Source organism: Lissotriton vulgaris, chromosome 1_1 (assembly GCF_964263255.1).
Source record: "Lissotriton vulgaris chromosome 1_1, aLisVul1.2, whole genome shotgun sequence".
NCBI classification, from domain to species: Eukaryota; Metazoa; Chordata; class Amphibia; order Caudata; family Salamandridae; genus Lissotriton; species Lissotriton vulgaris.
In genome coordinates, this window is record NC_141685.1 from 1329534310 (window position 1) to 1329562261 (window position 27952).

At 49.1% G+C, this 27952-nt stretch overlaps 1 protein-coding gene across 2 annotated transcripts in view; it reads right to left on the minus strand.

Moving 5' to 3' along the window:
* SENP1 (SUMO specific peptidase 1) overlaps window positions 1–27952 on the minus strand; it is a 195765-nt gene that overhangs the window by 11118 nt on the left and 156695 nt on the right. For both annotated transcript variants that reach the window (XM_086966231.1, XM_086966241.1), the window contains one exon: window positions 20223–20318. In XM_086966231.1, coding sequence (XP_086822357.1) covers window positions 20223–20318 — 96 coding nt within the window. The remainder of the gene's footprint in view (window positions 1–20222; window positions 20319–27952) is intronic.

The following is a 27952-nucleotide window of genomic DNA, read 5'->3' on the forward strand; positions in this document are numbered from 1 at the left end:
AGGAGGAGAAGGAGCAACGTTACCACCACTGGCAAACCTCACATGGGCATTACAGGCTCAGCTCAGAGCAATGTTAATGCTGTACAGCTCATGCTGCCATATCTGCCCACCGCTACACAAACACCGAATTTTCTTAAAACATTAAACCACGATATTCCCAGTTGTAATTATTTGCTCAACATCTAATGCTTCAACGTTGTATCATTCAGCATCAAGGGGGCTCTCCTTGTTTCTTCGATGTAGAATGTCATGATGATAAACCAGCTCTCAGTGGCTCTCAGTGGCAACCTGGTGGACAACTCGTAAATGAAAATTATCGTGAGGGATTGACCCTGGACTTCTGACTTCGTTGCTTGAAAATTAACATTTTGTCTATCTGTTCTGAAGAGCTATTTGCTGTATCCTATGAGATTTTTAAAATGATTCTAAAGTATAAGTAGTATTATGAAAGCCTGGAGAAAGCCCAGGTCACACTGACCAGAGTGGGCGAAACACCTGTCGGCTGTTGCACCTCCAGAGCACAACAACAAAATTACATATGAAGAATGTAACATGTAATCAATAAAGACTCTCTTAAAGACAATACAGGACAACTGTCTTCTTCGAATACAACATACCAAATGAAATAATCGCTTTGGTGTGGTTAAAATTACCTACATTAATGCAAAGAGGAGCATACGCTCAAACCCTTACTAAACTGTTACGAACACATGGCTGGAAATATCCAGTGCCTCGAGTAAAGCTCCTCTCAAGAAGCTCTAACAATATAAAGGCAATATCATCCAGTCTTAGGATCTCTGGACCTTCGCTCAATTCTCAAAGCAACCCGGTGCCATACTTATCCTCCTCTCTGATCTCGAAGGAAACAGCACCTTTTCTAGCCTCTTCCTCTGGTATCACCAGAGACAGTAGTGGAAGCCAAGATCTGTTCCAGAAAGTAATTCCTGATGCCCATGGACTTTGTGCTTGCCAAGTAATACGGTTTATTAACATGGAAACATATTTTAGGAATATTCACTCAGTAATCGCATTCCTCAGGCAGCTGTGAGTCGGGAGGCAAATAATACAAAGATCTCAAAAGGTCTTTTCATGCTTCCTTGCTGGCAGAGGATAAACACTCAACAAAAACAGAATTAATTTTGTCAACAAAAACCTTCTCTTACAAAATGGAGGGGAAAAAAGCACTCAATCTCACAAGAAGTCAAAATCCAAAGGTTTGGAAAAGGTTTTGTTTGGGGGGAAAAGGCTGAGCTCACTACCCTAGGGATTCTGTTTGCAAATGAACTGATATAATATCAAAAGAATGGGCATGATGGAATAGCAGTCTGTGCTTTCTTCACTGGACCTGCAGTGCCAGAAGGTTGATATGGAGCTGGGACTCTGCCAGAGAACAGAGGCTTATGATCTCAGCCTCTCCCATGTGGCCCCCCCCCCCGCCCAGGAGGGACGCATCCGCCACTACTACGTGCTCCGGTTGGTGTAGGGAGAGGGATCTGCCGTTGACCTAATCGCGATCCGTGAGCCACCACTGCAACTGTCTCGCAGTGCCCTCCGAGATCAGGACGTGGTCCGACAGGTTGCCCTGATGCTGGGGCCACTGAAACTTCAGGTCCCACTGCAGAGCCCGCATCCGCCACCTGGCGTGATGCACTAGAAGGATGCAGGAGGCTATCAGCCCCAGAAGCCGAAGCGGCAACCTGACCGAGACTCGGGATAAAGGCCGAAAGATTGGAATCAGAGCCTGAATATCCCAAATCCGCTGTTCGGGAGGATAAACCTGAAACTGCGCCGAATCCAGAACCACTCCCATGAAGAGGAGCTTCTGAGAGGGACACAGGTGTGACTTCAGCATATTGATGGAGAACCCCAGCAGGTGCAGGAGGTCGGCTGTAGTCTGGAGGTGGCTGACGACTGTCTGGGGCGAGCCCGGCATCAACAACCAGTAGTCGAGATAGGGGAAGACTGACACCCCTAATCTGCACAGATGGGCTGCGACCACCGCCATCACTTTCGTGAACACCCGAGGGGCGCTGGTAAGGCCAAAGGGGAGCACGGTAAACTGGAAGTGCTGGTGGCCTACCGTGAACCGCAGGTAACTCCGGTGGGCCGGCAGGACGGGGGATGTGAAAATATGCGTCCTGCAAGTCCGACGCTACCATCCAGTCTTCTGGGTCTAGGGCAGCTAAGACCTGAGCCAAAGTCAGCAACTTGAACTTCTTCCGGAGGAAGCCGTTGACGTTCCGCTGGTCCAAGATAGGGTGTAGGCCCCCTTTGCCCTTCTTGGGAACCAGAAAGAAGTGGGAGTAACAACCACACCCTACGTCTGGCACAAGAACGCGCTCGATGGCCCCCTTAGCCAAGAGGGCCGTAACTTCCTCTTGCAGAAGTTGCAAGGGATCCCCCGACATGCGGCAGTACTGCGGTAGCATGGCTGGAGGGGCCGCCTCGAAGAGGAGGGAGTAGCCCCTTCGGACGATTTGCAGCACCCACATGTCCGATGTGATGGAGCGCCAGTGGAGGAGGTGATGGTGAACCCTGCCCGCCCACTGGCGTCGAATGGGCCTGTAAGCTCGGACTAGGAAGGCTTTGAGGCGGATGTTGCGGGGGTGGATGTGGGCTGGCCTCGCCGGTGTCCCCTGGCACCGCCACGGCGGTTAACAAGTCCGCTGCCACGCTGGACGTTAGTCTGCGGCCCGTGGCTGGCAGGACGGGAGGGGGTGCCCCTTCCTTGGCCACGAAAGGAGCGAAAGGCAGAGGTTTGCTGGCACCGGCCCGACAGGCCCAAGGACTTGGCCTTGGCCCTGGAGTCCTTGAAACGCTCAAGCGCACTGTCTGCCTTGTCGCCAAAGAGGCAACGGCCATCAAACGGCATGTCCATGAGGGAATTCTGGACATCAGCCTAAAATTTGGCGGACCTCAGCCAGGCGTGGCGGCGAAACCGCCACCATCGTGGAAATCGGCCTGCCCAGCGAGTCCGTGATATCCAGCCCATATCGGATAGAATACCATGCTGTATCCCGCCCTTCCGCAACTGCTTGAGCAAGTTTGACCCGGGCCTCCTCTGGACAAGCTAGCAGCACGTCCACGACAGTGTCCCACAGAGATTGGGTATAACGGCCCAAAAAGCAAGCGGTGTTGATCGACCGCAACCCCAAACTAAGTAAGGAGAACAGCTTCTTACCGAACTGCTCATACCTTTTGGATTCCCGATCAGGTGGTGCAATCGGGAATGCGGTCTGGGAGTTAGAGGCCTGGATAACCAGGCTCTCGGAGGTGGGGTGGGTGGACAGGAAGCTAGGGTCGCCCGGGGCCGGGTGGTGGCGCCTGGCCACATTCCGATCTACAGGAGGACCTGTAGCGGGCCTAGACCAAGAGCCCAACAGAACATCAGTAAGGGCCTCATTAAACGGCAGTAGAGGCTCCGAAGAGCTTGCCTGTGGTTTAAGGACCTCGGTGAGGAGGTTAGTCCTCACGGCTGCGACAGGGAGCTCAAGCCCCAAGGCCATGGCCGCCCTCGTCAGCACCACGTTGTAAGCAGCTCCCTCCTCCGTAGCCACGGTAGGAGGGGAGACAAAGCCAGTGTCGGGCGAAGTGTCCAAACCACATACCTCCCCTAGATCCACTGCCCAGTCCTGATACGACTGGCACTCTTATGCCAGAGGGTCCTCAGACCCCTCCCAATCCCCCTCGCCTCCCATCTCCTGATACTCAGGTGGGGCCGGATCATACACGAATTGCTCTTCTCTCGGCGTCGAATGCGGCGTCGCGTGATGCCAGTCCGACGCCGGATCCGGACTGAGGGAGGACCCGGGGACGACGGCGTCCAGGAACGGCGGCGGGGGCGACACCCTGGGGGTCAGCACCGGCAGAGGGGTCGTAGGTCAACCAGCGGCGTCTGGACCGAAGTTGTCATTGGCACCGGGGCCAAAGCACCCGACTGCTCCGGGGTCAAAGCACCGGGCCCGCTTGGGCTCCCAGTCGGGGCCGCGGGACCCGACGGAGGAGAGAGCAACCTCATGGCCATGAGGAAGACATCGATCTCCTCCGGCGTCGCGTTCAGCCCAGGGACCGGAGGGGGGTGGGGAGCTGGCAGCGGCGACTGCGGCTCCGGCGGATCCACGTGGGTGTTGTGCCCGAACCCCCGGCTGCATCGTACGAGTGTCGGGGGTAGTCGGAAGAGCGATGTCGTCTCTTCGACTTCTTGTGCCTCTTACCTGAGGACTTGGAGCCCGATGAATGGTGTCGACTCGCCGAGCTGCGATGACTGTGGTCCCGCGACCGGTCCTTCGACCTCCTCCTCGACCTGGACCGTGAACGGCGCGAGCAGACTGCCGGAGCTCGAGGCGCTTACGGGACCGCTCCCGCCTAGCCTTCGACGTCAAAGCCCGATAGTTGAGGCACGACTTGTCGTCATGGTCGGCCCCAAGGCAATACAGGCACCGGCGATCGGGGTCGGTAACCGACATCAGTCGGTTGCAATCGGCACAGGGATTGAACCCGGGCATCCCTACCGACACCGAAAGTCTTACGACTCAAAACAGGATCAAAAAGATCGAAATAGTTAGTAAAAAAGTGACTAAGGAGTACTGCTTTCTCCGGATCTGCGCTTACTGGCGCGGAAAAAAGAACAACTGATGTCAGCGCCCGAGGGAGGCATCGAAGTACTCAGACGACGTCATCCCGGCGCTAACGACGTCGACGTGGAGCCGCAGACAATGCCTACCGACACGCAGGGGTACTGCTACGCAAAACTTGCCGGATCCAGTCGGACGCCTGGGGATATTCTTAGGTAAGGAATCCAACACTAACCTGTTTCTTTCAGATAGTGCGTGCAGTAATGTAGAGTGCAATGGCATAGAGCAGAATGCTGTAGAGTATAGTGGCGTGAAGTGGTGCAAAGTAGGTGGTGTAGGTGCAGTGTCATAGGGTTCACTGATTGAGTAAATTGGTGTAGAGTACACTGGAGTAGAGTGTAGTGGTTTAGAGTACAGTGGCATATCGCAGAATGTTGTGATGTAGATTGGACTGCTTCAGAGTGATGTGGTGTAGAGTAGGGTAGGGTGGCATGGTGCAGGGTAGAGCACAGATTGATTGGGCGTCTGTGGGTGAACCAGACGATCACCGGAACCCGGGAGCGCCGCATGCTCTTCCCAGCGCTCTTTACCACACAGCCTGCAGCCCCACCGCGCGCTTACTCGCGCTGTGCATATGCGCTGACTTTTAACCTACAATCGGATTTTAAACTTGGAATCACTAACCCCCTTTTGTTGTGCAGGTCTTCTTGGAGTCGCCTCACTGCATTTTGCGCCGCCTTGCACAAAAACCGCTCCCGACTTCCGAGTGCGCGCTGGGACCCGTCCGGTCGCGCTGCACTCCCACAAGCGGACATCTTGCCCCGCCTCCCGGCCCCGCCCACTGCAGCCGAGTTAGGTGCTGCCTGGGTCGTGACCTGGTGAGTCGCCATCTTGGGTGAGGGAGTAGGCGAGCGGTGCAGCGCTCGGCCCCTCCCGCCCTCGGCCCCATAAAGTGGTCCCCCCATTCAGGGAGCGCAGCGGACGGGCGCAGCGGGCGCGCCGTCATCGCGCCGAAGTCGCGCCTAAGTCCCGCCCGTCTGTGCCCAGACGGGCGCAGGGGCCAGAGACGCTGCTGCCCCCATACCATACACCGCCGCGGCTCTTAAAGCACTGCAGTTCCCTACTTGCCCCCTTCACCCCACCATATGGGCTCGCATCACCTCGCTGGGAATCTAGGGAAGCTCCCCCCCTCTCCTGGGGCCAGATATATCAGTCACCCCCGAGTCACACATTCGTGTACTCTATCTCAACACCCGCTCCCTTATAAGACATCAAATTGATGTCTTCCTTCTACTGACTGCCGAGAACCCCGATATACTATTACTCTCGGAGACATGGTTATCGGAGGATTCTCTTCCAGATATTCTAGCGGCACTGCCCCCTGATTACTACATGCTGAACGTCAATAGATCGGACGGTCGTCATGGAGGGGGCGTGGCAGCAGTAATTAGGAAAAACCTACAACTCATTTCCTCCTCCTCGCTCACCCTCCCAGCAGTCGACAATATTGTGATCAACCTGGGCACGAACGAGGGTGCCATCTCGCTCGTGGTACTATATCGTCCTCCCTATTCCATGCCTCTCTTTCCCTCGTCTTTCTCTGAACAACTGGCCAACCTCACTACCTCCTCCACCCGTGTGGCCATCTTCGGGGACTTTAATTACTGGTTCCAGCATGAGGATGCTGGCCCCCAGGCCACTGAGCTTTTCGAGACCTTATCATCCCTCAATCTGCAACAACACATAGATGCCCCCACTCACACCGGAGGTCACATCCTTGACCACATATGGACCCTCGGGATTAAGCTCTCGCACCCAGTGATTACCCCCTGCATCTGGTCCGACCATTTCTTGGTCGAGACCACTCTCACCATCATTGGCCATATCAAGGTCCCCCCTTCAGAGGGTGGCATGGCGCGAAAATGGAAGCCCGTCGACACCCAGGGCTTTCTCGATCTTCTCTCAAAATCGCGTCCCCCCCTCACGCCTGACCTCAGCGCTGGCAAGCTGGCCAATGACATCTCCCACTGGCTGCTATCAGCCACTGATGCCCTGGCCCCCTTAACAAAACTCCCTCGGTCCCGGCACAGTCACTCCCACAAGTGGTACAATTCTAGCCTGAAACAGCAACATCTCGAACTCCGCCAACTTGAGCGCAGGTGGAGAAGAGATTACTGCGCCACGAGCAGAGATACCTACTTGATTGCGCGCAAGAAGTACAAGAAAGCAATTATTGCGGCCAAATCTGCACACATCACCGACAGAATCCTCTCCGCACCTATTAAATCTAAAGAGATTTTTAGAGTTATGGGGGAACTTACCACTGACACCAGGACCCTTCCCACTCAAGCCCCCACTCAGGAATCCTGCAACACCCTTAGTTCTTTCTTTGTGGATAACATCGCCATGATCAAGGATTCCATCTCTGCCCCTCTTCCTGACGCTGACACCACTCCCGTCCCTCACAATATTTCCTCTCTTTCAAACTTTCCTATTCTTGACTCCGCCACTCTAGCAAAACTTGCCACCCGAGTCAAGTCTGGCTCCCCGGATGATTGCTGTCCCCCTTCGATGTTACGTAACATCTGCTTGTCCCTCCCTGACTGTATCCTCCCTTTGCTAAACTCTTCTCTTTCTTCGGGCACGGTACCCGACTCTTTCAAGGAGGCCGTTCTCGTGCCCCTTCTGAAGAAGCCTGGGGCTGATCCTTCGGTCCCAGCTAACTACCGACCCAGCTCTCTCCTCCCTTACTTCTCTAAAATTCTAGAAGCCCATGTCACCGCTAGCCTCTCGCAGTTTGTCGAAAGCTCGAACTTCCTGGAGGGTAATCAGGCCGGCTTTAGGCCCGGCCACTCCACGGAGGCAGTCATCTTGGCCGTGCTCGACACTCTGAGAGGCAACGCGGACAGGGGCACCCCCCAGGCCCTGGTATTACTAGATCTGTCGGCCGCGTTCGACACGGTGGACCATAACATCCTTCTTCGCCATGTCGAACAAGCCGGCCTCCAGGGCCCGGCGTTGGCCTGGGTCCACTCCTTCCTGTCTGGTAGGTCTCAGTCGGTCAGTTTGGGCCCCTTCCGTGGACCCAAAGTACCTTCCACTTGCGGTGTCCCTCAAGGCTCCTCTCTGTCCCCCCTTCTTTTCAATCTTTATCTTCGCCCCCTTCTTCTCTCTCTGAGGCAGTGGGACGTCACCGTCTTTAACTACGCTGACGACCTACAACTCATCTTTCCTCTTTCTACCCCCTCTGCTGTTTCTAACTTTCATGCTGTCATGTCCCACATTCTCCTCTGGATGAGTCAAAATCAGCTCAAACTAAATCCTGGAAAGACGGAGCTCCTTCTTCCAGGCAAGAGCTCCATCCATTGGGGTCCCCACTTCTGGCCCTCAGGGTTTGGCCCCCCTCCCGCCCCTGTGGCATCTGTAAAGAGTTTGGGAGTTATTATTGACTCCGAACTCTCACTCAAAGCCCAGGTGGGGGCGGTGGTCTCCTCCTGTATGCATCAGCTTCGTAGGATTAGGAAGGTTGCTTATCTCCTGTCCCCCGAAGTTTTGCTTCAAGTCACCATGGCCCTGGTCCTTTCCCGCTTGGACTTTGCCAACTCTCTATATCACGGTCTGCCAAAAACTCTGCTCTACAGGCTGCAGATCACTCAGAACCAAGCGGCACGGCTGGTCTTCAGGATTCCTAAATGGCAGTCGGCCAAGCCTCTTCTTGCCAAACTGCACTGGCTCCCGGTCAATCTCAGGGCAGCCTTCAAGATCGGCTGCATAGTATTTAAATCCCTGACCGGCCCCTCTCCTAGGTTCCTGAAATCCCTCATCACTCCATATCGCCCCACTCGCAATCTCAGATCTTCCCACCTTCATCTTCTTGCCACTCCTTCTTTCAAACTTGCGAGGATGGGAGGTCGGAGTTTTTCACATCTTGCCCCCACACTCTGGAATTCCTTTCCCCTTTCTCTTAAATCTGCTAACTCTCTTATTCTTTTTCGTAAATCTCTTAAAACTTGGCTTTTCCCCCAATCCGGCTAATCTCTCTCTGCTATCTCACTGATATCCCAATCAGCGCCAGGAAACTCACGGTGTCAGTGTGCTCTAAAAGTACCCCCCTAACATAACATAACATAACAGTAGCGTAGAGTGGTGCAGAGTAGAGTGGCACAGCACTGCTTGCAGTGACGTTGAGTGGCGTGGAGTGGCACGGAGTGCAGTGGTGTAGAGAAGATTGTTTCAGAGTACACTGAACTGTTGTAGAGGTGAGTGGTGCAGGGTAGAGGGTAGTGGTGCAGGGTAGAGGGGAGTGGTATAGAGTAATGGTGTAAAGTGCACTGGTGTAGAGGGCAGTGTTGCAGAGTAGGGTGGTGCGAAGTGTAGTGACCTAGGCTGGAGTGGTGTAGAGTGCAGTGTCAGAGTTCAGTGGTTCACAGAAGAGTGCTGCAGAGAGTTCAGTGCTGAACAGTGCATAGATGCAGAGTGCAGTGCAGTAGAATGGTGCAAACTAAAGTGACAGTGCAAATGTGTAAAGTGGCGAAGAGTATAGGGCTATACAGTGCAGTGGTGCAGAGTAGATTGGTATAGAGTGCAGTTGAGTATAGTGTATTGGAATGCAGTGGTATAAGAGAAGAGTGATGCAGAGAGTAAAATGCTAGAGTGGCATAGAGTGCAGTGGCATAGAGTGGTGCAGAGAGCAGCGAGGAAGAGTAAAGTGGTGTAGAGTAGAAGTAGAATAGAGTGGCGTAGCCTGCAGTGATGTAGAGTGCAATGGTGTCCAGTGAGGTAGTGTGTACAGGCGTAGATTAGAAAGTTGTAGAGTATAGTGGAGTAACGTGCAGTTGTGAAAAGTAGTCGTCATAGGTACAGTGATGTAGGGTGCACTGGTTTCGAGTGATTGTGGGGGGGTCGAGTGATTGTGGGGGGGTCGAGTGATTGTGGGGGGGGGTCGAGTGATTGTGGGGGGGTCCAGTGATTGTGGGGTCCAGTGATTGTGGGGTCCAGTGATTGTGGGGTCCAGTGATTGTGGGGTCCAGTGATTGTGGGGTCCAGTGACTGTGGGGTCGAGTGACTGTGGGGTCGAGTGACTGTGAGGTCGAGTGACTGTGGGGTCGAGTGACTGTGGGGTCGAGTTGCGTAGAGTCCAGTGGCGTGGCGTAGAGTCCAGTGGCGTGGCGTAGAGTCCAGTGGCGTGGTGTAGAGTCCAGTGGCGTGGCGTAGAGTCCAGTGGTGTAGAGTGGTGTGGAGTGCAGTGGAGTAGACTGTTTTTGACTAGAGTGGAGTGATGCAGGGTAGAGTGCAGTAGCATACAGTAGTGAAGTAGAGTACAGTGGCGTAGAATGTTGCAGCAATGATTGCGGTGGGCTAGAGTAGAGAAGAGTGGTGTAAAGTGCAGTGGCATAGAGTCAATCAATCAAACTGGATTTGTATAGTTTGACTAATCACCCGTGAGGGTATCCAGGCGCTTGAGGAGGAGTTTCAGGAGGTTCAGTTGAACAGCCAGGTCTTGAGCCCTTTTCTGCATTTCGGCAGAGGGGATATGGTCCGTAGGTGAAGTGGAAGGTCGTTCTAGGACTACACAGTGAAGTAGGAGAAGGAGCGTCCTCCACTGTTGCTACAGCGGATGCAGGGGTGTGGGCAAGGTAGAGGGAGGCTCAGTACAGGTATCTGGAGGGAAGGTGGAAGTACAGTTGGTGGTTTATGTATGCTGGTCCCTGGTTAAAGAGGACTTTGAAGGTGTGGATCAACATCTTGAACTGCCATCTCTTCTCAATGGGCCAGTGGAGCTTCTTGAGATGGGGGAGGGGGCGGGGGGGGGGAGGGATGTGGGTCTGTTTGGGGAGGATGAGTCTGGCAGCTGAGTCCTGTATTGTTTGCAGTCTCTTGAGGAGGTCTGAGGTGATTCCTACGTGGATTGTGTTGCCGTAGTCCAGTCAGCTGGTGACCTGGGCATTTTGTGAGGTGTTCCATGATTGGAGTTACATCGTCTGCGGTTGTGTAGTAAAAACAAGGATGGTCTCCATGTAGATGATGGCGATTCCACCTCTGTGCTTGTTGATGCAGTCTTGTTGTATGATCTTGTAGCTGTTGTGCGTGGCTGAGGCGATGTCAGGTGTGGATGTGGGGTTGATCCAGGTCTCAGTAAAGAAGATGATGGTGGTGGTGAAGGAGGTGATGGTGTCCCAGATCTCGGCGGTGTGCTTGCCGAGGGATCGAGTTTTGAGCAGGAGGTAGTGGAGATGGCCTGGGGTGGGCACAGTATGCGTAGTGGTGGCTGCCCTGCATGCTGGAGCTTTGGTGTTGCAAGATAACAGGCTGTGCCGGCAGGACAAATGTCCAACTGCAGAGTGGGAGGAGGTGCGACAGCAGATGTTGCATAATCCTGACCTTGGAGATCGAAGGCGTTATCTTCAGGTAGTGGCAGAGCCAGGGTTTCTGGCAATGGTCGCGGTCCTCACGCGGACTAGCTTGCCTTTGGCGCTCCAGTGGCCTAACTGCATAGCGTCCTCCACACTTATTCCTGGGACGTGAGAGGGGCTGTCGGGAAGCAGGGAGGAAAAGGAGCAGAAAAAACAGTGGGAGCGGCACGAAAAACAAACATGAACAGAAGTTTACCGTAGCAGAGAGGAGTTGCCACGCTGAGCGAGTGGTTGGTTGAGTAATGCAGTGGCAAAGAGTAGATTGTTTCAGAGTAGAGTGAAATGGCGAAGAGTGGAGCAATGTGGCACAGTAGAGAGTAGTGACGAAGAGTGCGGTGGCGAAGAATGCAGTGGTGCATAGTAGAGTGGTGCACAGTAAAGTCAAAAAGCGTAGAGTGCATTGGCGTAGACTGCAGTGGCGCAGAATAGAGTGGCGCAGTGATGCAGTAGTAGAATAGAGTGGCGCAGAGTATAGTGGCGTAGAGCAGTTTGGTGTAGAGATCATTGTAATTGAGTAAAGTGGTGTAGAGTGCATTGTTGTAGAGTGCAATGCGAAGAGTAAATTGGGGCATAGTAGGGTAGAGTGGGGTAGAGTGCATTGGTATGGAGTGGAGCGGAGTAGAGAAGCAGAAAGTGTAGTGGTGCACAGTAGAGTGCAGTGGTGTGGTGTGTAGAGTGGAGTGGGGGTAACATGGAATGCGCATGGTAGCATACTGCCACTACATACAACTCCTCTTCAATTGAAATGACCACTACATTTGCACTCACATACAGTTTTACTGATAAGTGTACAGTGCACAAACGATGTGTGGAAATGTCATCAACCAATTTATTGATTTGATCGTCAGCACAGTTCATTTACTGACTAACATTTTCTTGTGTGCTAGAAAAGAAATAACATCTGTACAGCCTTCCTCAAGCAGACTAGCCAGGACCATTGTCACATAAATCCTCTCACTTTGAAGTCAGAGAAAGAAAACCGAATACAAAGCTCCCTGGAAGACATAGCCTGGCATTTGACTTGGAATACACTGCAAATGTGACAAGATAAGAATATGATTTAAAGGCCTGTTGACAGAAAGTGATTTTGTGGAAGAGTAAACAAGGTTTGGGCAACGGGAGGGATGAAATCGACCTGGACAGCCGAAAGCAAATAAAGCCACCAAATAGAAAGCCAAAAAATCTGGGTCAATGGTAAGCAACAGGGGGAATGCATTCCTAGGTCAACTTTTCTGAATCTCCCCAAGATATATTTAGCAATCCAGATAGCTGTGCTGTCTGGTAGGCTGCGACCTAAACATCAATACAACAGTGTCATACTGAAATGTAACCATCCAACTGCCATTACATTTAAGTAACTATAGCATTAAGCCATGTTTTTCATGTTCTGGAATAAAAGAAATACTATAATACCGCTATTAAAAACCATTCAATATATTGCTGTACCTTCCAGGCAGTTACAGCTTATGAATGATCTACTGATAGATGTCTCATTTCCTAAAGCTGTATCCTGCAAAAAATTAAGGTATTACTTAACCCCACAACACTGAAAAAGTGGAACAACATCAGTTGGCCTTACACTATGGGTCCTCAATCAACCACTGCAAACAAAATAAAAAACCTGGCTATCTTCCTAGATTCCTCTCTTTCGCTGGAGTATCAATCTGGTCAGGATTATGTTACTTACCCTGTAAGCATCTGTTCTTGGTGTGTAGAGTTGCAGATTTACATGCGTTGCATACTCGTGACATCTAGTGTTTGATCCGGATGTTTTCTTCGAAGAAGTCTTTTCGAGTCACAAGGTATGGTGACTCCTCCTTGCATCGATAGTGCACATGGGCATCAACTCCATTGTTAGATTGTTTTCCCGCAAGAGGGTGAGAATGGAGTAAGTAAGTACAGAGATGTCCATGCAGGTGTGATGAAAATAAGATCTGCAACAACCATAGGTGTCCGGGGAGGAGGAAGGCTGCATGTGAATCGAAAGCTCTACATGCCAAGAACAGCTGCTTACAGGGTAAGTAACATAATCCACTCGGAAATGTGTGCTGTAGATACACATGCTTTGCATAGACTGCATATCAATACTCTCCCAGTTGTGAAAAAGTGTTTTTAGCACTGCCTGTCCTACATTAGCTTGTTGGCATGTTCGACATCCACACAATAATCTTTGATAAACGTGTGTGGTGTAGACCATGTAGCTGCTTTACAGATGTCAGCTATAGGAATGTTACCTAAAAAGGCAATAGATGCTCCGGTTTTACGAGTAGAAGGGGTTCTAGGAGGTATAGAAAACGCTCTTTTGGCTTTAATGTGGCATGTTTGGATACATTTAACGATCCAATTAGAAATGCCAGATTTTGAGATAGGTTTCCCTTTATGAGGGGGAGCAAAAGCAACAAAGATTTGGGAAAAATGTTTTGTTCTGTCAATATAATACATTAATGCTCTTTCAACATCTAATGTATGAAGAGCTCATTCTGCTGTAGATTATGGTTGAGGGAAAAAACGGTAGCTCAACGGATTGGTTAACCCCTTCGATGCTCATGACGAGCTCAGCTCGTCATGAGGCACAGTGGAGCTGTGCTTATGACGAGCTGAGCTCGTCATGAACAATGGTAGTCATAAAATGACAGCACAGGAGGGGAAAAGCCACAGCAGCCAAGGTGTTAATATAAAAAGCTGAGACTACTTTTGGGAGAAACTCTGGGTTAGAATAAAGAACCACCCTATCTCTATGAAGTTGGAAGAATGGTTCGTCTAATGTTCACTCCTGAGGCTCACTTCCAAGTCTTAGTGAGGTGACAGCAATCAGAAAAGCAACCTTTCAAGAGAAACTGGATGGGACAGTAATGTAAAGGATCAAAAGGTAGACGTTAAAACAATATTAAGGTTCCATGCAGGTGTAGGTGGAACCTTTGGTGGTATCACTCTTAAGGCCTCCCATGAAAGCTTTAATTACTGGGACTTTGAATAAAGGTAAGTGTTGTCTGTTTTGAAGAGAGGCAGCCACAGCTGCAAAGTGTAAGCGTATAGAGGTGTGGGCAAGGCCTCAATGTTGTAGATTCAAGAGAGAACAAATAATTTGTTGTATAGATGCAATTACTGGGTCAATTGTTTGGTTATTACAATATGTAACAAACCTTTTCCACAAAGCTGCATAGCATGCTCTAGTGGTAGGTGTTCTTTAAGAATTGTCATGCAATCTGTTGGTACATTTAGATATCCAAACTATGACTTCAGGAGCCAAATCACTAGGTTGAACTCCTTGGGGTTTGGATGTCAGACTTCGACGTGGTTCTGAGTGACAAGGTTGAGGTGAGATGACACTTCTTGTGAAGAACTACTAAAAGTAATAGCAGTGTGGTGAACCATGGTTCACGAGCCCATGCGTGAGCCACTAGAATGAGGGTGAGATGTCCGCCTGAGTTTCAGAACCAGAAATGAATGAACAGGGAGAGGAGGAAAAGCGTGGGCAAATATTCCTGACCAATTCATCCATAGGGAATTGCCTTTGGATAGGGAGTGTGGGAACCTGGAGGCGAAGTTTGGGCGTTTTGTGTTCTCCGCTGTCGCAAAGAGATCCATTTTTGTAAACCCCCACCTGTGGACATATGGGAGAAGGACTCGAGGTGAAGTTCCCACTTGTGGACTTGTTGCCGCGTCCTGCTGAGGTCGGCAAAGTCGTTGTGTATCCCAGGAAAGTGTTGTGCTAGCAGTTGTATTTTTTGATGTATTGTCAAACGCCAAATGGTCTGAGAGAAGCGTGATAGCTGCAGAGTGTGTTCCCCCCTATTTTTGTATACAGTGAATGGCTGTCATATTGTCCATCCGGACTAGGACAACTTTGCCTATAAGGTAAGGTAGAAATGCTTTCAGCGCTAGGTGAACAGCTTGAAGCTTTGGGTAGTTGATGTGAAGAGCCTTGTACCCAGAGACCCTGAACTGCTAGATTTTGTAAGTGGGCATTCCACCCAGTCAGGGATACATCCGCTGTTAGCACAATCTGTGGGACAGGCTCAACGAAAGGCTGCCCCTTTGATACGTTTTATGTGTTCCACCACTGCAGAGAGCGATGGGTGCGAATGTCTACCAACACTAGATCTTGTAGTTAACCCTGTGATTGATTCCACTGATGTGCTAAGCAGTGTTGTAGAGGACGCATGTTTAATATTGCATGAGGTACTATCACAATGCATGATTCCATCATCCCTAGTAGTTGAATGAAATTTCTGACTTATAGATATGGATTGCTTTGGAACTGTGCATCATTGTTGGAAAATGTTGGATCCTGCCTGCATTTGGATAGGCTAGACCTATTTGAGTGTTCAGCATAACGCCTAGATAGGGCAGCAGCTGTGACGGTTGAAAATGGGATTTTAATATACGGATTGGGAATCCCAGCTGATGTAGATGATTTATGATAATTTGAGTGTGTTGTAGACACCTGTGATATGTGTTGGCTTTCATAAGCCAATCATCCAGATATGGAAAGACATGAATCTCCTTAGATGAGCTGCTACTACTGCTAAGCCTTTGGTGAATACTTTGGGTGCAGTAGTGACTCCGAATGGGAGCACTTTGAATTGATAATGCATTCCTGCTATCACAAATCTGAGATATTTGCAATGTGCTGGGTGAATGAGGATGTGAAAATATGAGTCCTTCAAGTCTAGTGCTGACATAATGTCTCCTGGCTGTAGGTGTAGAAGCACTTGTTGAAGTATGGCCATATGTAAGTGTTCTGATAGTATGTGTAGGTTTAGAGGCCCGAGTTCTAAAATTAGCCGTAGAGAACAGTCCCCTTTGGGGGAATTTGGAAATAAAGAGAATAGACCCTCCCCCGACCCTTGATGTTGTATTGGGACTGGTTCTATAGCTCCTTTTGTTGAAAGGGCTTGTACTTTCTGTTCGAGCAGTTATTGGTGCCCTAGGGAGTCTGTGAGTGTGAGGTGGGAAATTGGGAGGATTGGTGGTGAACTCCAGGCAATAACCATGTTGGATAATGTCCAACACCCACTTGTCTGATGTTAAAGATTGCCAAGAGGGAAGAAACTGATACAGACGTCACCCGGCAGGTGTAAGATGGTCGGGGAAATTGTTATGGAGTCACTGCTTGTTGGGAAGGTACAGGTTGGTGGGCCTCTACCTCTCTACCTTTAGCCTTGTTGCCTCTAAAACCACCTCCGTTAAATCCTCTACGGGGGAGGATTGGGTTTGGGATTTGAATGAAGACGCAGAGGCACCTGTGGAGTTCGTTTTTGACCTTCCCTGTAGAAGGAGCGATGAAAGGAACCTCTATTAGAGGGTGTCTGAAGTGCTACCACAAATTTAGCTACTTCAGTATCCCTTTTCATCTTCTCTAGTGTTTTGTCCACTTGAGGTCTGAAAAGATGTTCTTTAACAAAGGAGCATTTAATATTGTTTGTTGGTCTTCTGGTTTAAAACCAGAAATACGCAGCCATGTGTGTCTTTTGAGGAGAATGCTGGTGTTATCTCCTCTTGCTGCAGTATCAGCAGCATCTAGTGCACACCCGATGCAGGAGATGGAGAATAATTTCCATTCCTGTACTAAATCTTTTTTTCCTGATCTCCATTGGGAGGTACTGGATTGAGTCCTAATGGGCTTTATCGTACCTAGCAAGCAAACCTTGTGTGTTAGCTATACGCCAGTGATTGGCTGATTGTGCAGTCACTATTTTGCCTGAGGCATCTATTAGTTTAGCTCCTTTGTCTGGAGGTGGTGCATCAGAAGAAATTTGTGAATTTGTTCTTTAACGGGCATTACACTACTAAAGAATCTGGTGTAAGCTGACCCCTAATAAAAAATTGGGTCAGACGGTGTGGGTGTATTTTATGTTAACTTTAGGTGTTATAATGCGTGCTCTTACAGGGTCCTTAAAAATATTCTCTGCACGACGCATCATGCCGTTTAATATTGGGAAACACTGTGATTATTTATGTGTAGCCCCCAGTGTTTTAAATAGAAAGTCTTCCTGTAAGGCTTCTCTATGTAAGGTCCCCCCATGGTATGCAGGTGCCCTGGGTATTAATTCTAGATATGAGGTGTTGTCATCAGGAGGTGAGAGTTTTGCAGGGTAGAGATCAGGATCTGTGGCACCTGGAGGGTCTACATTGTATTCATGCCATGGATCTGGTGTCATCCCCTACATCTGCATCAGGGTCTGTATGAGGGGATCCCTGTGGTGTAATGTCTAAAGGGTTTTCTGGTGAATAAGGTATTAATGATACAGGTAAAAATCATGGGGGAGGGGAATGAGGAATAGGGTGGAATGGCCTGGCTGACAGCAATGTCCTTTTTCTTTGTAAAGCTATTTTATATCCAGTGTCCTCTAGAAAATTAGTTTTTCTTTTGGAGGATGGTGGTAGCACAGGTTGTTATGATGCACCCAGTGTCTGGAATAATATATGATTTTTTTTCCTGTTTAAGATCCAGTTTTTCCTGCATTGTATGAAAGATTGCTCCGGAAGCAGTATATTAGTAGATTTATGTTTTGTGCCGAAATTTTCAGACCCAAACCGGGCTTCTCTTTTTTGTCCTCCGGAATCAAAGGTTTCGGAGCGGAGGTGGAGTTTCGGATCTAGACGTAGCCGGAAGCCTTTAGTTGTGCTTTCGGTGCCGAGCCAGAGGGTGAAGCGTTGGAAGCAGAATCTTGGTGCCTACCGTGGCCGGATGGCTGTGGTGGCCTGGAAGATTTTTGTTTGGTGGAAGCAGGTTTTTTTTATGGTTAAAGGGGTTTGGGAACTCACTGCACCATGACCAACTAGAATATCTTAGGATTTCGGTTCAATTTTTAGTTCGGAATCTGAGTCTTGAACAGAGAAAATTTCTTCCTCTTCAGCTGCCGATGCTTCCATGTCTTCCTCTTCAATATCTTGTTCTCCAAAGATATCGGGAGTGTCTTCAATGCTCTGCCTCCGCATCTCTTTTCGTTCAGCTAGAAGATATTGTAAAGTCTTCTTGGATCGAAACGACCAACAGGCATCACAATTTTCTTCTCTGGACTCTGGGGAAAGAGACAGATTAAAGACTTTTTGAAGTTCGGTGCGCAGGTACTTAGAGGGGCACCGAGGGCAGAATTGAAACGGAGTCGGTTCCATCAGAGGATTACTCTATGTTGCCAAGTGAAAGTAATTTGAACAGGCTAGGCTCGAAGGTCGCAGTTGGAGTGTTCCGACCAGACTATGTAAAGTTTTGGATTTTCAACATGAAAGGGATGGGAAAACACATCAGAAACAAGACAGACAAGGGTAGAGTGGATTGCGCATTGAAGGGATCTCGAAAAATGGTCTCGAACCAGAGCGCCGCAATACACGTCCAAACCCGATGGTGGAAAGAAAAGAATCTAACAATGGAGTCGATGCCTATGTGCACCATCACCGAAAGGAAGAGGCACCTACCTCGTGACTCGAAAAGACTTCTTTGAAAAAAAAAACGTGCAAACATCCGGACTCCGGACTAGATGGCAGGATTACACCAAGCATGTGTATCTACAGTGCACATGCATCGAACAGTAACCTTTCTCGACTTCAAAGCTCTCCCTCAGGAATCCAGGTTCAATGGTAGGAAAAATAATCTGAAGATCGTGACTGCGTAGAGGGATTTCCGGGGCATACGTCTCATGACACACAAGGAGGGGTTTAAGCCCAAATGTTTGAGCTTCCACAACCAAACTGCTATGGAGTCTACAGCTTGTTCAAAAGGCAGAGGGTCAGCTGACTAATGGATACCACAGGCATGAAGATATTACATTGGCCCTCAGGCTACCCATCCGCAGAGAAGTCATCTTCACAGCAATGACCATGTTATATAAAGACATTTGTCAGAAAATACCTGCAATGCTAGTCTCTAAATTTCCATGTTGAGTTCCCTTCCAAAGACATTTACACTCAGCTGGTAAGTTCCTTTTACACATCCTCAAAATAAGAAGTGCTTTTTTTGGAGCGGATCTTTCCTAATTGCTGCACCCACATTTGGAACACAATACCTTTGTGTGCTGACTATTGTCTATCCTCTTCTGGGAATCTTTCGAAAACCTGGCTTTTTTAATCAGATAGTTTATCCCATTCTTGCTCTCTTGATTGCTTAAATTATGAAGTTCGAATCTATAGCGCTTAGAAGTTTATGAAGGGAGTACATGAACTTACAAATAAACTTAACAGATCAGTAAGAGAGGTTTAAAAGCAACAGTAAAATTACTGTTCTGTTACTGCTTTCCTAATGCATATGTCCACTGAATGCCTGTCGCAACACCCATTACCTAAATACTCAATCTACTTCACTTCTTCCATGTATGGCACTTTTATATGAGGGAGGGCATGCAGACAGTGGTGGTGATGGTCTGTCCTGTGCGGTCTGTTCAATGTTTGAGAGTACAAAGCACATTGAAAGGATTAGGTCTTATTTCAATGGAGTCTTTATGGAGTTCGGGCGTTACCAAGTATAGAACACTAGAGTGAGGCAAGCTTCTAGGTCTTTGGGAAAAGTGAGAACGTTTCAAAATAGATATACATGTATCTTTCAGGTCAGAGATTTCAAACCAGTGATTTTGTGAGCAGGCATGTTTGGGGTTTTACCTGAAGATGTGTAGAGAATGAAAAAAGTAATTCTCCGCCAAAAGATAAGCATGTTCATTGGGAGAAAGATCATAATCACGTTCCTACTACTTTTCCTTCGTTTTTTAACCTTCTTCTACCACGCTTTCCTACGCCGTGGTCCCCCGCACCAGAAAGACCAGATCGGGAGGCCGCTCCTTCTCCTTCCTCGCAGCCAAAGCATGGAACGCCCTTCCGCTCCACCTCAGACAGACAACATCGCTCCCCATCTTCGCAAGAAACCTCAAAACCTGGCTCTTCGACAGACCCCCTCCTTGATGGAATGGAACCTGCACCCCCCCACCCCTAGCGCCTTGAGACCCTTACGGGTGAGTAGTCGCGCTTTAACAAACTCCTGATTGATTGATTGATAATGTACTTAGTTTGCAGGCCTTAATGGGTTGGGTATCTTGCATCTCCTCCACCCAGGACTAGACGGTCACTGACCTGGTTTGCAGACTACAGACAGCCCACATATGTTTTTTATGACAGCAAAACTGTTATGGAACGCACACCCCTTGGGAAACGTATGTAGGAAACCAATTTAAGTGTCCTGCTAGTTTGAATGTTGCAATTACCAAGCATGGTCGTTTTCACTGCTGATCCCAAAGTGGCTTACCTGGGTGAAAGTTATGGCTTTGTCTTTGGTAACATAATCAGCATATTTACAGGCAAACATTCCACAGTCGCTTCCGTTCATCTGCTGTGGAATTTCCTAACAAACACACAAACAAAGCTGTCAATTGTATGCAGTTAAACTAGAATTTTTTTTTTAAATATCATCTTAGCAAATTACTAAATTCAATGAACCTTACAGGATATTATTTGGATCGGTGGGTTCATTCACCGAGGGACAAATATCTGTTATTTAAATATTGCGAGGGTGTCTTACTAGGAAATTTGGCTATGGCCCATTGTGAAAAATAATAATAAAAGTAGGTCTTTTCATTCCAAGGAAACATTGTTAGATCTAAAAACCAGGAGCAAATGACAAACACACCTGAATGAGCACCTGCATGTCCCACAAACAAACACAGCAGCCCCTGCCTCAAATATCGAAGCAGCTGCTTCCTAAAAACATGATGGCGCACATGCCAAGCTATGTATAACAAGAGCAGGCAGCTATTATTAACATGGCGGAAGTCAGTCCTAGAAAATCTTGTTTGTGAATTTAACACATATCCCTATTTTATGTGCTGTCAAACTTCCCTGGTTATGAGATTACCTCTGAGAAGTATTTTAATTAGAACATACTGGAGGTTTCCTAACTGACCAGAATGCATAGACTGTGGCAACCAAAAGGTGATAAAACACAAATCGAGGAGATTTCAGTGTTATTCTAGTGTTCCTGCACCTGCCTCTGGTTTCTTCTGTTAGCCCCTTCGCTGCTGATGACGAGCTCAGCTCGTCATCCGCCACGGTGGTCGTGTGCGGATGACGAGCTGAGCTCGTCATGTAACGCGGCTTTTGGAAAAAAGCCGCACAGCAGAAAAATAACCGCTGCAGCGATGCGGTTAAGGACTGGTAGTTACAGAAAAAGACATTAAGAACTGCTCCTGATGCTCCTCTCATTTACTGACAGAAATGGCTGGCACAGAGTGCACTGCATCTTCTGCTACATCTATCACGAAGAAGCAGAAGTGTTGGGAGAGTATGGGAAATGTACCATGAGCAGCGGAGATGTTAAACATCTACAGTAGGTCCTGTCAAAGGGAAAACCACTCCCCAATCTGCTAGCCACTTTAGCTGCAGTCAGCGATTGGCATTTTGAGAGGCTTCGGAAGTTGGAAGGAGTGGTTCCTGTTTAAACTGTCATTCTGCAGGAGAAGTTGGCAGAAGAAGGGGAAAAACAGGATAGGATTGTGTGCGACTCCACCAAGAACTCAAGGATCAGGTTATTATAGCAATAAGTTCCGTATGGGCTGGCATTAATACAGAGGGAATGATCCTTTACCCATGTCAATTGGTTGAGAGAATAAAGCTTTGTAGGAAAATGAGACATTCAATATTTACTAAAATATATCCGTACAATAAGCCAGGTAGATTTACAAAATGTTAAAACAAATAATTATATTCTGTGAATTAACCCAACAGACTACTTACTGGGTGGAGCAAAAGGCACTTTTGCGAATCTTGTGGATAAGCGTATATCCTGAGCTCAGGGCAGATCTGTATTTGTTGAAACATGTTATGTTGTGCCTTTCTATTATGCATCCTTCTTCAGTTCATTGAACGTTTGGCAGTGTTGGACGATTTAGTGTGCAGGTGACTCTACATTGTGGGGATGCCTGTCCCAAGTGTAGAGTGCTCTGTGATGGTTGCACAACTGTATGTTGAACACTCAGAACCATGTGCATTCAGTTTATGACTGATAAAATCCCTCTGGCCCTTTCTGTCACACAAACAATGCGTTAGTTGTGTGAAAGAATCATATTCATGTATTTAGTATGTTCCCTGGAGTTAATAGCATTGGGTCAAGGTATGTGTTCAGTTTTATGTCGTCTTGGTCCTAGTGCAAGGCATTGAGCAGTTTCTTTTCTACAATCTAGTCAATTCAGACTTCTGGAGACAAACATGTTAGCTTTGTCATGTGTGGAGATCACAGGCACTCTCGTGTTTGGCAGGGGATGTCGGTGCATGATGCCTCACACCAAAGCTGAGCCAGTCTGTGCCTGTCCACGCTCCAACCAAGCTCAGCACTTGGGCAGAGTCTAGTCTGCTCTTCTCAGGAGCACCATTCACTGCGCAGAGGCAGCCACTGTGTTGGGATAGGCAGTTTGGTAGGTAGAGTACCTCCTGCCTCCACATGGTTTTCAAACTCCCTGCCCAGATGTACCTGTCAGAGGATAGCACTAAGAAGGCTAATACTTGCTGTAAAGTGCCTGGTGGAGAATTGGAGGTACAGGATGAACTCATTAATGTAAGATCCCTACATAAGAACACACTCCATGTTTTAGAGCTCCTCAGTGATGAACACCTTGACATCTTGTTGCTCACCGAAATCTGGTTATCTGAGAGCTCGGCACCTGATATTTCAATTGCGATTCCGAAAGGTTATAGGATGCTCCACTGTGATAGGGTGAACAGGACAGCTGAGGGAGCAACCCTTAGGTGTGCCTAGTTTGATCTCACAGAGCTTAAGGAGGCCGAGGCGCACAGCTTCTGTCTCACTTTGTCTGCTAAAAAGACCTTAGCAGGAAACTTAATTTATCGGCTTACCGGCTATGTATTTGAAGTCCTGACTTCTTTGGATGAGTATTTACTGAGGTACCTAGTGAAATTCTCCAGCTTTACTGTGCTAGGAGATCTGAATCTTCAGTTGGATACCATCTCAGATCCTTATGGTCGATTACTCCTTGATAATATGTCCTCCTGGCATTTGAAGCAATTAGTTTATCGACCTACCCAATCTGCAGACCATATCTTGGACCCAATTTTTAAAAAGGACTAGATCCCAGCGTAAGACATTCTTATGAACAACTGGTCAGACCATGCTAGGAACTACCTTTCATGGAGGGTGGACCAAGGACAGATAGGTTGAAGAACTAGCCATTCCCTTCCCCATAGAAAGGGGGGAGGACTCAAGAGAATTAATAGCAGACACTTTCAGTTCCACGATACCAATGTGGTGTGGGGATATTGAAGATGATTCTCAGTCGGTTAATGACTGGCTCCTACAGATGGCAAACAATGTGGCTCCAATGAAGGAAAATTCCAGCTCAGCCAAGAACTGACATGCTTCTGCCCAATGGTTCAATAAAGAGCTTAGGAGCCAGCACAAGTAGTGCACAAAATTGGAAAGAGGCTGGAGAAAGTCTTATCTACCAGAGGATAAGGAAACCTATAAACATGCATGGAGGGCCTATCATCAAGCAATAAAGAGGGCTCAAGTGGACCTCTTTGCAAGGTAGTTAGCAGACTCCAGATGTAGATCCAAAGATGTTTAATAGAATTGTGAATAATCTCACTCAGTCGGAGGCACCTAACTTCTTTTAGATGCTTCTCCTAAACTCTGTGCCCCATTATCAGATTATATCGAAAACAAAATCAGAGCTATTGTGGACACGCTGACAGAATGGATGGCTTCACTGAGACAGATATGCCTGATGAATTACCGGCAACTCCTGTCCAGTCCACGGTCTTCTACCTTTATGAGTCAAGGCCTATTACGCTGCAAGATTCAGAATAAGCTCTAACAAGCACTGGCGTTGCCAATAGGTCTCGCAGTAGGAAAGTTGTGTGAGTGGCGTTGCTTGGGTGAGTGGTGTTGCTTGGGTGAGTGTGGCATTGCGTGGGTGATAGTGGGCTTGCGTGGGTGTGAGTGGCGTTGCGTGTCTGAAAGTGGTGCTGTGTGGGTGAAAGTGGCACTGCGTGGGTGTGAGTGGCGTTGCGTGTCTGAAAGTGGTGCTGTGTGGGTGAAAGTGGCGCTGTGTGGGTGAAAGTGGCACTGCGTGGGTGTGAGTGGCTTTGCGTGAGTGGCGTTGCGTGGGTGAGTGGCGTTGCGTGGGAGAGTGGCGTTGCGTGGGAGAGTGGCGTTGCGTGGGTGAGAGTGGCGTTGCGTGGGTGAGAGTGGCGTTGCGTGGGTGAGAGTGGCGTTGCGTGGGTGTGAGTGGCGTTGCGTGGGTGTGAGTGGTGCTGTGTGGGTGAAAGTGGCACTGCGTGGGTTTGAGTGGCTTTGCGTGAGTGAGTGGCGTTGCGTGGGTGAGTGGCGTTGCGTGGGTGAGTGGCGTTGCGTGGGTGAGTGGCGTTGCGTGGGTGAGTGGCGTTGCGTGGGTGAGTGGCGTTGCGTGGGTGAGTGGCGTTGCGTGGGTGAGTCGGGTAGCGTGGGTGAGTCGGGTAGCGTGGGTGAGTCGGGTTGCGTGGGTGAGTCGGGTTGCGTGGGTGAGTCGGGTTGCGTGGGTGAGTCGGGTTGCGTGGGTGAGTCGGGTTGCGTGGGTGAGTCGGGTTGCGTGGGTGAGTCGGGTTGCGTGGGTGAGTCGGGTTGCGTGGGTGAGTCGGGTTGCGTGGGTGAGTCGGGTTGCGTGGGTGAGTGGGGTTGCGTGGATGAGTGGGGTTGCGTGGATGAGTGGGGTTGCGTGGATGAGTGGGGTTGCGTGGATGAGTTGCGTGTGTGAGTGGTGTTGCTTGGGTGAGTGGCGTTGCGTGGGTGAGTGTGGTGTTGCGTGGATGATAGTGGGCTTGCGTGGGTGTGAGTGGCGTTGCGTGTCTGTAAGTGTTGCTGTGTGGGTGAAAGTGGCACAGAGCCTTTGATGTGGCCTGGCGCAGGAGAAATGCTGCTGCTGCTAATTAAATATAAAAAGTGTTTAGGGACTCACGGCTGCCGAGAGTAACAAGGCAGTGCTGGGAGGGGGGCTGCGCACCAACTGAAGTGCTCTGGTTGCACGGCCTGCGGCTGGCCGTGTGAAGTGATAAGCCTTTGAAGTACACAGGCATGCTGTGACGGAGGTGTGAGAGGTCTGGCAGGGAACAGATGGCCTGGCTGTGAAGCAGGGGGCGGGGCAGCGCTGGGGAAGCCTGTGGGAGGGTGATTGATGCCTTTGATGTGGGGAGGGAGGAGAGCCTTCTGCGAGCCTGCAGGAGAAATTTGATATTTGTGGGGTATTTCTAGAGCGCGACGTTCGCTCCGGAGGGAGCATCTTGGCGCTTGGGAACCTAAGTGAACCAGTCCAAGAGTATTAGATGGAAGCTTTGGAGTAATCGTCCGGGAGATTAAAGATCCATGTCTTTAGGAGCTTTCGAAAGGGTTTTTCCTGGGTTTGTTGTCTGAGGGTTTTGGGCAGTTTGTTCCAAGCTTTAGTTGCAAGGAAACTGAGGGTCTTCTCACCCTTCGTTTTCAGATTGTATTTAGGGAGAAGGATGAGGTTGTCATTGGTTGAACGAAGGTGACGGCTGGGCACGTAGTGGGGAAAGCACTTGGTGAGGTATTTAGGGCCTGTTTTGTTGTAGGCACGAAAGGCTGTAATCAGGATTTTGAAGAGAATCCTTTTGTGAAGGGGGAGCCAGTGAAGTGAACGAAGCGCTGCAGAGATAGAGGATCTGCGGGGTAGGCCCAGGACAAGACGGGCGGCTGTGTGTAGTACGCTCTGCAGTTTTTGGATGGTGCTCTTTTTGACTCCTGCGAGCAAGCCGTTGCAGTAGTCCAGTCGCGAGATTATGAGTGCAACGGTCACCGTCTTTCTGGCATCGATGGGGAGAAAGTCAAAGAACTTTCTCAGGGATCTGATCGTTCCGAAGCATTTGCCTGCGACGGTTCTGGCATGCTGATCAAAGGAGAGATCGGAGTCAAAGATAACGCCGAGATTCCTGGCCGACGAAACTGTCTGGGGGGGGGGCAACAGAATTGTCCGGCCACCAAAGTGCTGGACAGAAGGAGATATTTGTGCCGATCGGGAGGATCTCCGTTTTACTCGAATTGCATTTCAAGTGGTTATTGTCCATCTATCGAAGTACTTCAGTCAGGCAGTGTTTCAGGTTAAGTTCAGCTTTGGTAGATAGTTCGTCCAGTGGCACAATGAGTTGTGTGTCATCGGCATACGAGGTGACAGGTATGCCGAATGATTCTATCAGATTGAGGAGGGGAATGAGGTAAACGTTAAAAAGGAGAGGGCTGAGGATAGATCCTTGCGGGACACCTGAGGAGACAAGTTTGTCTTTGGAGTGAAATGGGCCCAAAGTGACGGTTTGGGAACGGTCGGAGAGAAAAGACGTAATCCAGGATAGGGCGGAGTCAGAGATGCCAATGTCCCTGAGTCTACTGATGAGGATGGTGTGGGAGATGGTATCAAACGCCGCCGTTCGGTCGAGAAGGATTAGGATGGAGTTTTTTCTCTGATCTTGTAGGGTTTTTATAGTGTCAGACAGTTCAATGAGAGCGGTTTCTGTCGAGTGCTTGGGGCGGAATCCGGATTGTTGGGGATGAAGAAGGTTGTTATCATCCAGGTAGCGTTTCAGCTCGTTATGGACTAGATGTTCCGTGATTTTTCCCAAGGCTGGGAGTAGCGAGATTGGGCGGAGGTTGGTGAGCTCCGTCTGGGGTTTATTTGCCTTTTTCATTATTATTTATTATTATTTCTGAATTTGTAAAGCGCCTGGTTACACTGTCAGTGTGTCCCCGCGCTGTCAGAAGAGCCAGCTACTCCGTCAGTCAGAACAAGACGGGCTAGTCTTTAGGAAAGAGGAATGTTTTAAGTCATAAGGGGTTTGACGATTCCTTTTTTCCAACAGGTCGGTACTGAGCCTGAGAAATGCTGCCGATGCGCGTGCATGTTTAATCACGTGATTCACGTGAACTTAAAGAAAACCGCGGCTGAAAGCCCGTGGTTTGAAGAGGATTTTGGCCACTTGAATTCTCGTTCCCTCAATGCGCTTGCGCGCATTGTAGGTCACGAGACCTAAAAACCAATAAATCAGGGGCACCCGACGATCCATGCACTCCCTAGATTCTTGCGGCTAACTGTTTAGCTATTAACCCTATTGTCAACTTTCTGTGATACAGCTCCCTAAACTCAGCTACTGTGCCAAGATGTTGTAAACAGGCAAAGCTAATTCCCTTGCTAAAAAAGCTGTCTGCTGACAGATCTGTCTTGGCTAACTTCAGACCCATTTTGTTATTGCCAGCTTTTTTAACAATCTTGGAGTAGTGGGTCAATAGGCTCCGGTCTGAATATTTGGAACAACACCAGTTATGACATCCTTCCCAATCGGGTTTCTGTATGCAATCAGCACTCGTAGAGGTCTCTGACACCATTAAGCTGATAGTGGATCAGGGGAAGCAGGTTGCTTTGCTGCTTCTCGATTTATCTGCAGCTTCTGACATTGTGTCCCACCCAATCTTATTACAACAACTGGGAAATATTGGTGTAGGTAATTCCGCTCTGGCCTGGGTCCAATCATTCTCATCAGACCCCAGCCAAGCAGCCTGGATGGCACCCCATTCCGCAGAACCAAAGCCCCTTGAGCTAGTCTGTTGTGGAGAAGTGTGGCTCAATGGTTAGAGGAGGCATACCCGGAAGCTGAGGTCAGACCCGGGACCAGGGTTCAATTCCCAACGCGGCAGGGTATGAGCCCAAGTGTCCACGGACTCGATAATTCTCACTTCGGTGCCTACCCGAATCACAGGTTCACACTCTGCAACTCTGGGCAATAGCTTGCTTAATCTCCACTATGGCCCCCGCGGCGGGATGCCTGGCTTTCACCTTGGGGATGCCCAGTACGGGTTATCTCACAGGGAAAAGCCAGGACGGGTTCCCAATGCAAGCGCCGTTGGGGTAGCCGTTGGGGTAGCCGTGCGCTATATAAGATACACTAAACAAAACAAACCCCAACACTTTTTAGCGTCCGTGACGGACC